General features: G+C 43.9%; 1 protein-coding gene across 1 annotated transcript in view; it reads left to right on the forward strand.

The window, feature by feature from the left end:
* Window positions 1-12,061, forward strand: part of Shc3 (SHC adaptor protein 3) — a 58,684-nt gene that overhangs the window by 36,468 nt on the left and 10,155 nt on the right. Inside the window, exon 10 of the mRNA XM_059262473.1 lies at window positions 3,571-3,866. Within this exon, the coding sequence (XP_059118456.1) occupies window positions 3,571-3,866 (296 nt within the window). The remainder of the gene's footprint in view (window positions 1-3,570; window positions 3,867-12,061) is intronic.

A 12,061-nucleotide genomic window follows, 5' to 3' on the forward strand; every position in this document is an offset into this window, starting at 1 on the left:
CATTCTTTTCATTAAAAACTTGAAAACAGTCCAAGAAGTGTAGGGCTGTTTTCCAAGCTATAGAGTTACACAGTGATTCTCCAGCCCAGGCTTCAGGGGTTCTTTATTTTGGTTTTTGGGTTTGTTTTGTTTTGAGACAAGGTGTTGTTCTGTAGCCCTGGTTAGCTCGGTACTCACTATATAGCTCAGGCTGGTATTGAACTCTCAGCAATCCTGCTTCAGCCTCTTTAGTTGGAGATTACAGACACATTCCACCATGCCTGACTTCTGCTTGAGTTCTTATATATCCCTCAACTTTGGGCTAGAGGCATTGAGTATGGGCAGACTGTTTTAACTGTTTAATTTAGTCAATTTACCAGTGACCTTGGCCAGAAAGCCTGAAGAGCGTTTATATGGCCGAGGTTTGAGGAAGTTGAAATCTAGAGCTGTCTTATTCCCACCCATTAATTTCTATTCTTGTTCTCAAAACAAGGGAAGTGGCGATAGAAAGTAGAAAACACATCAAAAAACTATTGTCTGTTTAGAAGTATGGAAATTAAGTCTATATATCCTGAAACATGGCTACTAAATAGTAGTGGTGGCGGTAATGCTATTGATGGTAGTGGTGCTAACGCTGGTGATGTCAGTGATGAGGGAGGTGCTAACGCTGGTGATGTCAGTGATGAGGGAGGTTCTGATGCTGGTGATGTCAGTGATGAGGGAGGTTCTGATGCTGGTGATGTCAGTGATGAGGGAGATACTGATGCTGGTGATGTCAGTGATGAGGGAGATACTGATGCTGGTGATGTCAGTGATGAGGGAGGTACTGATGCTGATGATGTCAGTGATGAGGGAGATACTGATGCTGGTGATGTCAGTGATGAGGGAGATACTGATGCTAATGATGTCAGTGATGAGGGAGGTTCTGATGTTGGTGATGTTAGTAAGGATGGTGGTAGTGATGTTGGTGATGTCCATAATGCTGGTTGGTGATGGTGCCGCTTATGTTATCGATGATGGTCATGATAATGCTGGTGATTTTGCTGGTGATGTCAGACATGGTGGTGATGCTGCTGGTGATGTTAGGTCTATGGTAATGATGGGCAGTGTGCTAAGGTTGGCACTGGTAGCGATGATGGCTGATGGTGGAGATAGCAAGGTGATGACGATACAGAAACATCAGAGTACAGGTTTTTAGTATTCCATATAATCAGATTTTTAAAAGTAGCATAAAAGGAAAGCCCAGGAACTGGGGGGGGGGGCGGGGGGTGTTGATTTTACCAGTAATGTGCTTGTTGCCTAAGTACAGTGACCTGAGTTCAGACCTCTAGAACCCCTGTAAGAATACCAGGTGTGGCAGCACACATCTGTAATTTCAGCCCTGGTAAGGCAGAGACAGGAGGATGTCTGGGACTAGGTGGCCAGGCCAATGGAGCTCCAGGTTCAGCAAGAAACTCTGTCTCAAAGAATAAGGTGGAGGGCAATTGAAAAAGACACCCAGCACCAATCTCTGGCCTGACATGCATGCACACACATGCGTGTGTACACACATACACACACACACACCACACACAACCAAAATTATCATTTTATCTTTTATCCAATAGTTTTAAAATCACTTTTCTTCCCCACACTTATAAAAGATTTAGTGATTCTCAAAAAGATCTAATTCTATTTTGACGTGTTCTCCTCTCTTTTTTCCTGTCCCTTCCTAACTTCCACCAGATTTGGCTTATTTTACACCATTCACTGAGGAGTTGTAGAGTTCCAGTGGGTCTCCCAGAGACAGTGTGGGACTCGGGGGTGGAGCTTCATTCAAGAGAGACCACTCTAGTTGCTGCTGTGCTCACACTGTCTTGTGCAGGTGCTCCGATTCGAAGTCCACAGTGTTTACCCAGCACTGCATACCTTTCTTCCAGGGTTTTTACCGTCGTACTGGAAAATCACACGCTGAAGTTGAATTAGATGCGCTTAGCGAGTTCTTTTGCCACTGGTATGTGTTGTTACTCGCAGAGGTCTGAGGACCACTGATATGTAAGAAGTCTGTTCCAGAGCAGATTGAGCCACGTGTGACAGCAACATTCAGATGCCAGTGAAGGGCAAGGCAAAGTAGACTTCCTATCCTGGAGCAAGTCCACCAGAGACACCAGGGATTTGGAAGGAAACCTGTGGTGCTTTGGGATTTTCATGGAATCAGTTTCCCGGTTTGTCTTTTCCTTTGGCACTGACAATTTTTTATACAGGGTTTCTTTCTTCTTCTTTTTAAAAACTGTTTATTCTTTGTGGCTTACCCATCATGCATCTCAATACCATTCATCTACCTACCCCTTCATGTCCACTCTCTGCCCTTGTAACCTCCCTCCAAAATAAAGTAAGATTCAAGAGAAAGAAAAAAAAACAGAAACAGAAAAAGAAAAATCTCATTGTGGAAGTTGCAGTGTGACACAGTGAGTCACACAGTATGCTCTTTAGTTCATATATCTTTACTTGCAAGTGTTTATTGCAAAGAGTCATTGGTCTGGCTTGAGGCCTGTGGTTTCTGCTACACTATCAATGCTGGGCTCTCACTGGGACTCCTCTTGTATATCCTGTTGCTGCCCTGTGTCATGGAGATCCTGCAGCTTTGGGTCTGCAGGACTAGCCCCCCTCACATGCTGCAGCAGATCATAGATGGGGTGGGCCAACTCATAGCCCTGGTTCTGAGCCTGGGTGGTTGCAGGGTTAGTCAGCCTGCCAGCTGTCTCCCATCCTCACCACCAGGGTGAGCTCTCCAGCATTGCCCCAGCTAGTTTATCTGACGTAGCAAGGAACAAGGGGCAGGGCGGGTTCTCCTGCTTTCATGTCTTCAGGGTCAGCTCACCCACACCTACGCCACCAGGGCCAGCTCTACTGTGTTGCTCAGGTGAGGTGCAGGGACCACTCTCCTGAGTGCTGCAGCTGGTGAGGGGCAGGACCAGTTCTCTAGCCCTCATGGCCCTAGGGCCAGCTCCCCCACCTACCACAGCTGGCAATGGACAGGGGTTGGCATCTCTCCCTCACCCACTCCGCGTTATGGCAGATGAGGGACAGGGCCAGATCTCCCGTGCTCACATTCTCAGCTGCTCACCAGTGCCCCTGTCAACAGGATCAGCTCTACTGTGCTGCTTAGGTGAGGTGCAGAGCCCATTCTCCCAAATGCTGCAGCTGGTGAGGGGCTTGGTCAGGTCCCCTGCTTGCTGCAGGTGGAGAGGGGCAAGGTGGGGAGGGATGAGATTTCTTAAGGAGGCTGGCTAATGGTTCAGAGAAGGTAGGTGGTGTGAAATGGCAGGTTGTACTTGCCTTCTTGCGGTGGGCAACGTTGAAGTCCTTCTATCCAGCTAGACAAAGTATGTGCTTATATCCTTGGCACCAGGCACAACCTCCAGCTGTCTGGAAAGTAGACTCACCAGAGAGTCATGCCAAAATTTGGGCGGTTCATTTAAATTCTAGTTCCGACTATCCGTCTCTGTTGCCAGCCTTCATCAAGAGTTACATTTTAATTCTCATCTCTCACTCTATTTTTATTGCTCACTCTTCCGGGATTGATTTGTTGCTGTCATGTGTTGTTGACAGAGCCTTTTGAAGATGCTCTCAAGAACCAGCCGCTGGGGCCCGTGTTGAGCAAAGCGGCGTCTGTGGAGTGCATCAGCCCTGTCTCACCCAGAGCCCCAGATGCCAAGATGCTGGAGGAGCTTGATGCTGAGCCCTGGTACCAAGGAGAGATGAGCAGGAAGGAGGCAGAGGCACTGTTGCAAGAAGATGGAGACTTTCTAGTCCGAAAGAGTACTACCAACCCTGGCTCCTTTGTCCTCACGGGAATGCACAATGGCCAGGCCAAGCACTTGCTGCTGGTGGACCCGGAAGGCACGGTGAGACATGGGCAGGCGCCTTCCAATAGGCTCATAACTACCTTTAACCATGTCTATTTACTAAGCCTCACATGGGACCACATCCACACTGCCTCCTCTATCTACATGGACCTGCCAAGGACAGGAGACTTCTGTGACAAGTGTTAGTGATCTGTGCGAGTTATAAAACTTGGAAAATTATCATAGCCCAGGATAAAAGGTTTGGTTTTCATGCCCTTGATAAAGAAATGGGACCTGGGATAATGTCTCAGTGGTTTAGAGTACTACTGCTCTTGCAGAGGTCCTAAGTTTGGTTCCCAGCACCCACATTTGGTGGTTCACAACCCCCTCTAACACCAGCTCTGGGGAATCCAGTGCTCTCTTCCAGCCTCTACAGGCACCTATGCTCATGTGTCTACATACACACTGATAGTTAACATTTTAAAAATAAATCCTTAGTTAAAAGGTAATGAAATAGCAGCTAGGGAAATGGCTGAATGGGTAAAAAGCTTGCCATGTGTATTAGTTACTTTTCTGTCGCTGTGATAAAATACCATGGCCAAGATCAACCAAAGGGAGCGTATTTGGGCTTATACTTCCAGAGTAAGAGTTCATAGTGGTGGAAAGGGCATGGCAGCCGGAGTGGGATGCTGGCTGGTCACATTTTGTCCATATAGTAGGACACAGGGGAGTGAACTGGGAGTTGGATGAGTCTGTAGGCTCTCAAAAGCCCACCTCCAGTGACACACTCCCTCAGTAAGGCTGCACCTCCCAAAGGTTCCATAACCCACCCCCAAGCAGCATCACCAAATGTTCAAATACATGAGCCTATGGAGGACATTTTTCAGTCAAACCCCTGCACTGCAGAAACATGAAGACCTGAGTGTGAATCTCTAGAATCCACATAAAAGCCAGACATGATAGCATCTGAAATCCCAGTGCCCTCACAGTGAGATGGGAGACTGCCTTAGTCAGGGTTACTATCGCTGTGATGAAACACCATGACCAAAGCAACTTGGGGAGGAAAGGATTTATTTGGCTTACACTTCCACAGCACTGTTCATCATCAAAGGAAGTCAGGACAGAAACTCAAACTTGGCAGGAACCTGGAGGCAGGAGCTGATGCAGAGGCCATGGAGGGGTGCTGCTTACTGGCTTGTTCAGCCTACTGTAGCATGAATCTTAAAGAGTCTTATTAATAAAATCAAACCTGAGGCTAGTTATTGGGGTGAATGCCGGAAGATCAGAGAAACAGAACAAGTCACAGCCACCTCACCTCACCAGTTCCTCAGCTGATCCTATTTCCTCAGACTGGAAGCCTCTCAGTCCTCATCCAGAATGAATCTCAGCTGAACTGTGTCTCAAAAGCCTAAAAGCTTAACCAGCCAAATGCTTCTAGATTCTGGTCTCCACACCTTATATATCTTTCTGCTTTCTGCCATCACTCCCTGGGATTAAAGGCTCACTTTCTGGGATTAAAGGCGTGTGTCACCATGCCTGGCTGTTTCCAATGTGGCCTTGAACTCACAGAGATCCAGAGGGATTTCTGCCTATGGAATGCTAGGATTAAAGGCGTGTGCTACCACTGCCTATCCTCTATGTTTAATATTGTGGCTGTTCTGTTCTCTGACCCCAGATAAGTTTATTAGCGTGCACAATATTTTGGGGAATACAATACCACCACAGCCTACTTTCTTACAGAATCCAGGACCACCAGCCTAGGTCAGGCACCACCCAGAGTGGGCTGGGCCCTCCCCATCAATCATTAATTAAGAAAATTACCTAAACAGGTTTGCCTACAGCCTGATCTTATGGAGACATTTTTTTAAATTGAGGTTCTCTCCTCTCAGATGACTTTAGCTTGTGTCAAGTTGACATAAAGCAATGCAGCACAGAGACAGAGGCCAGAAACTTCCCTGAAGCTAGTTTGATGTATGTAGTTGTGAACAATGAGATATCTCAACAGTGTCAGACAAGGTAGAAGATGAGGTCTGGCATTCGAGGTTTCTTTTTTCCTCTAACCTCCACATCACACTATGGCTGCTCTTACCCAATCTCTCTTCTCTCTCTCTCTCTCTCTCTCTCTCTCTCTCTCTCTCTCTCTCTCTCTCTCTCTCTCTCTCTCTCACACACACACACACACACACACACACACACACACTGAAGAAACAGAGAAACTTTGTCTTTTTTTTTTTTTTTTCCAGAGCTGAGGACCGAACCCAGGGCCTTGCGCTTGCTAGGCAAGCGCTCTACCACTGAGCTAAATCCCCAACCCCGAAACAGAGAAACTTTAGCTTGCTATAAGGACACTTAAAAAGTTATCCATGTTTTATATACTATGGAAAGGGACCTCCATTTGGAAGTGAAACCTAAAATATAAAACTGCAAAGATAACTGTGAAGGAAAGATTTAGAAAAATAACACTTTTGGAGACTGGAGAGATGGTTCAGTGGTTAAGAGTGCTTGTTGCTCTTACAGAGGACCTGAGTTCAGTTCTCAGCACCCACATCAGATGTCTTATAACTACCTGTAACTCTAGCTGCAGAGAATCTGATACCGTCTTCTGCCCTTCAAGGGTACCTGCACACACATGAGTGCAAACACACACACACACACACACACACACACACACACACACACACACACACACACTACAGTAATAGCGGCAGCACTATTCCTTCCTAAAATATTCACAGTGAACACAGAAGTTAAAGTCTCCCGGATTTTCAATATTTATCCCTAATAATTCCCAAACTGGACCCCCTAGGCTTTCCTGTAGGCTAGAAAATGTCCTGGGCAGCAGGCAACCCCCATTCATTAGCCTCATGTTTTCCTGGTCAGAGAGGTACCGCCTCCTGACACTGAGTTGGTAGTTCAATTCTGTCTGAGTAATTCTGTGGGTTTTGTCTGACTTGTCCATCTGCCAATCAATAAGTGTATTTGACTTTACCCTGGGCATAGTCCAATAATTGCCAAGTTCAGTAAGTGCAATTTAATCAACTTAACTATTGAGCAAATGCCAAGACTGTTATTTTAAACCTCTTATCCAGTGAAAACAAAAAGTAAGGTAGAATTACTTAATAGAATTGGATCAGTGATGGGTGGGTAGGAATGGAACCAGAGTGTTTGGCTGGACTGTGTTTTGGGGGCACAGATGAGGGTAGGCGTCACCTGATGTGATTCAGGGACCTGGACCGAGATGCTCACACACAGTCCCTGGCGCTTTCAAAGCACCTGTCTCCATGGGGGCAGCCATGGGCCCAAGTAAGGGACACAGTGAGCGCAGCTGCTTTTCTGCTCATCTTCTGTGAAGATTTTGTAAATTTTATTTAAACATACCCCTTCTCTGAGAAAACACATATTATGTGTTTGTGGTTTTTAGAAGTTTGCAAACTTGATGTGTATGTGTATGTAGTGTGGATATGTTCAACTGTGAGTGTGGGCATATACATGGCATGCATGTGTGGAGGTCAGAGGTCAACCTCAAGTGCCAGTCCTCACCTTCCACTTTGTTTGAGAAGGGTCACTTGTTATCTACTCCTGTGAACACCAAGCTAGCTGGTCCGTGGGCTTTCAGGAATTTCCTTGCCTCCACCTCCCATCTTGCCTTTAGAACACTGTTTCAGGTGTGTGTGGCGTCCCTGGCTTAAAGTGGGTTCTGGGGATTTGAACTCAGGTCCTCACTCTTGCACTGCAAGCACTTCACCTACTGAGCCATCTCCCCAGCCCCAAAGATGTGGTTTTGAGATGGGATCCTTTCCTGCGTGGTTATCCAGTATCTGTCACGCTTCCCAAGCTCCCGGGAGAAAGGTAGGTGCCTGTGCCATCAGGGACCCTCGTGATTAGCTTTCTCTGTGCAGGAGACTCTCTACAGACTCTGTGCAGGGACAAGTGGCAGGGATGGGGGATCTGGGGTCAGAGGAAACGTGTACATCTACATTCACTAATGTTTATGTGTGCTCCCTGGCTAGCAGCCCAAGGGGCACTCATGTCTGCCCTTTCTTTACAGTGTCTGCCCGCCTTTGGGGATCTGTGGGGTGATGGGCAAGGGGGATATTTGTCGTCTGATTCTTGCTTCTTCAAGTACATGTCACTAGCAGATGAGCAGGCATCCCTTACAAGTTTGGTGCTCTCAGCTTACCCGTGGTTGATCCTGACTTTTTTACTGGGCTTTCTTTGCTTTGTTCTTCAGCCACAGAATTTTCAAATGTGTTCTTTTACTTATTTTTCCTTATCTGACAATTTGGCCTATGATTTTTTCTCAACAAATAGAAGTATCTTTCTTTGTAACGATTCAGCTGGAGCCACTTTTTCCCCCCACTTAGCATCATAATTTTGAGTTTTCTACTTTTCTTCACCCATAAATCACAAACACGCTATACTTTTTTATATTTTCTTTTGTTTGCTTCATAGTTTTATGTCACAATCATTTAAATTCTCTCTGGAGGAACTTTTAAATGCAATAAGAAGTTAAGGACAAATATCTTTAAGTCTCTAAAACGAGTGGGCTCATTTCCATGTAACTGTTCATTAAATGCTTTATGTTTTCTGGGCCACATGGAGCTTCCTCCTCCAACATGCATGCTCTCTGTTCCGGCCTCTGTTTCTGGCCTGTGGCTGTTCAGACTCTGATGGCTCACTCATCCATGTGTGAGGCCTGCCCTGTTTTCATCATGATGACTTTCCTAACATCTGGTGCTGTGAGTTCTGCCTCTTTCATTTATATAAAGCATCTTTGCTATTCTCAGACATTTATCTTTTTTTATTTGTATTTTATTTTATAAACAACACAACAATTTATTAGTAACATTTCTTTTTATTACATTTATTTATTACAGGTGTGCCTGTGCCATGTGTTAGCCGGAGTACTAAATTGCTTATCTGATCTTGATTTAATTTGGTGGGTGGTGGATATTGAGAACATTATCTATTTCTTTTAGATTTTCAGATGGTTAGAGTACAGGTTTTTAAAGCATGTCTTGATGATTCTCTGGATTTCCTGATGTCTGCTGTCACGTTTCCCTGTCTCCTCTAATTTGTCAATCTTCCTCCACCTTTAGCTGATTTGGCTCAGGATTTGTCAGTTTGACTGTTTTTCTCAAAGACCCAACTCATTGGTTCATTGATTGTTTGTATTGTTCACCATGTCTCTATTTTATTGATTGCAGTTCTCAGATTGATTATTTCCTGCCATCTACTCCTTTTGAGCATTATTTCCTTATTTCTTCTTTTTGCTCTAGACCTTTCAGTCATGTTGTTAAGTTACTAATATGAGATCTCTCCAGTTTTGTTTTGTTTTTTTTAAATGGAGGCACTTAGTGCTATGGACTTTCCTCTTAGAACTGCCGTCATTGTGTGCATAAGTCTGAATATATTTTGTCATTTTCATTCAAGCCTAAAAAGTTTTAAATTTCTTTCTTAATATCAAATTTGACCCATTTTTCATTCAGTAGTAAGTTGTTTAGTTTCCATGAGTTTGTAAACTTTCTGTTGTTTCTTATATACAGCTTTAATCTGTGATGGTCAGATAGGATGCAGGATGTTATTTCAATTTTTTTTGTATCTGTTGAGACTTGCTTTGGGACTGAGTCTTTGTCCGAATGATCTATCTATTGGCAGGACTGGGGCAGTCACTCACTATCCCATGTGAGGGTCAATAATGTGTGACTTAGCTGTAGTAGTGTTTCTTTTATGAACTTGGATGCCCTTGTATTTGGTGCATAGATGTCTAGAATTGCAATGTCTTCTTGGTGGAGTTTTCCTTTAATGAGTATTTAGATGTCTTCCCTGTCTTTTTAATTTAGTTTTGGTTTGAAATCTATTTTATCAGATATTAAAATGGCTACATTGACTTGTTTCTTTGGTTCATTTGCTTGGAATATTTTTCTCCAACCTTTTACTCTGAGGTGATGTTTGTCCTTGATTGTAAGGTGTGTATCTTAGGGTTTCTATTGCTGTGAAGAGACACCATGACCATGGCAACTCTTACAAAGGAAAACATTTAATTGGGACTGGCTTAGAGTTCAGAGGTTTAGTCTATTATTATATGGCACGGTGGTGTGCAGGCAGACATGGTGCTGGAGAAAGAGCTGAGATCTGGATCTGCAGGCAGCAGGAAGTGAATATGCCACACTGGGCTTGGCTTGAGCATCTGAAACCTCAAAGTCTACTCCTAGTGACACACTTCCTCCAACAAAGCTACACCCACCCCAAAAAGACCACACCTCCTAATAGTGCCACTCCCTGTGAGCCTATGGGGGCCATTTTTTTCAAACCACCACAGTGTATTTCTTGGACACAGCAGAAGGATAGAGCCTGTATTTGTGACTAACCTGTTAGTCTGTGTCTTTTTATTGGGGAATTGAGACCATTGATGTCAAGAGTTACCAATGAGTACTCTTTATTGATTCCTCTTATTGTATTTTGGTGGTATGGGCTTCTCTTCCCTTTTGATTTGCTGGTTTGAGGTTATTTATTCCTTGTTCTTTCTTGGATGTGGTTGAAGACAGTTTTGCTTGGTGTAGTAGTCTGTACTGGCATCTGTGGTCTCTTAGAGTCTGTAGACATCTATCCAGACCCTTCTGGCTTTTACAGTCTCCATTGAAAAGTCAAGTATTATTCTAATAGGTCTGCCTTTATATATTACTTGGTCTTTTTACATTGCAGCTTTTAATATTTTTTCTTTGCTCTATATGTTTAGTGTTTTGATTATTGTGTGTTGTGGGAAATTTATTTCTGGTCTAGTCCATTTGGTGTTCAGTATGCTTCTTTTACCTTCATAGGCACCTCCTTTAGGTTACGGAAATTTTCTTTAATGATTTTGTTGAGAATATTTTCTGTACCTTTGACCTGGGTTTCTCATCTTTCCTCTATTCCTATTATTTGTATATTTGGTCTTTTCATAGTGTTCCAATTTTTCTAGATGCTTTATGCCAGGAGTTTTTTAAGTTTAACATTTTCTTTGGAAGATGAATTCATTTATTCTATCATCTTCAATGTTTGAGATTTTCTTTTTCATCTCTTGTATTGTTGGTGAGGCCTGCCTCTGAGATTCTGATTGAGTTCTGTGTTAGTAAGGGTTCTCTAGAGTCATGGAACTTATGGAATGAATCTCTATCTGTCTGTCTATCTATCTATCTATCTATCTATCTATCTATCTATCTATCTATCTATGGAATTTATTGGAATGGCTTATAAGCTGTAGTCCAACTGATCTAACAATGGCTAGCTGTGAATGGAAAGTCCAAGAATCTAGAAGTTGTTTAGTCCCACAAGGCTGGACGTCTCAGTTTGTCTTCTGTAGATGCTGGAATACCCGAGAGGTAGGCTCCAATGCCAGTGAAGGAATGATGTACTAGCAAGGCAAGGGCAAGGAGGCAACAAGCAAAAGCTTCCTATTCTATGTCCTTATACAGGTTTCCAGTAGAAGGTGTGGCCCATATTAAAGGTGTGTCTTCCCACCTCAAGATTCAGATCAGAGGTGTGTCTTCCTGCCTCAAAGTCCACACTAGAGTGGATTCACCCACTTCAAACCAAGCCAAATATCTCTCACAGGTGTGCCCTCCATTTCTAGATTGCAGTTCATTCCAGCTATAGTCAACTTTACAACCAAGAATAGCCATTAAAAGTTCCTAACTTTTCATTTCCAGTTTTCCCTCAGTTTGTGTTCTTTATTGATTCTATTTTCACTTTCATGTCTTGAACAGTTTTCTTCATTTCATTCCACTGTTTGTGTTTTCATAGATTTCGTGAATGGGTTTATCCATACCCTCTGTAAGTTCCTTAAGTGTACTCATAATAGTGATTTTGAAGTCCTTGTCTTGTGCTTCAGCCATGTTTCATTTCTCATAGCCAACTGAGGTAAGGTTGCTTAGCTCTTGTGGAGACATATTGTCCTGGCTGTTATTGATTGTGTCTTTATGCTGGCATTTGGGCATCCGGGTTTGGGTTGATTGTAATTCTAGGCACTGATATCTAGTCTTGTCTTTGCTAGGTGGGCTTTCTGGTCCTTGGCTTCTGTTGCCCTTTATAGATCTTAGGAGAGCGTGGTGGCTGTATGTTGCCTGGTAGGGAGTGCTTCTAGGTCCTTACCAGGTGTGACCACTGGGGATCTCCAGTAGAACTTGTTTCGAGGTATTGGGAGCTAACACACAGGAGTGATGATGGGCTAGAAAGGAAGTTGGGTCTGCCACAAAATCTGTGGAGTCCACAGGGAA

The sequence above is a fragment of the Peromyscus eremicus genome, chromosome 5 (genome assembly GCF_949786415.1).
Source record: "Peromyscus eremicus chromosome 5, PerEre_H2_v1, whole genome shotgun sequence".
NCBI lineage: Eukaryota > Metazoa > Chordata > Mammalia > Rodentia > Cricetidae > Peromyscus > Peromyscus eremicus.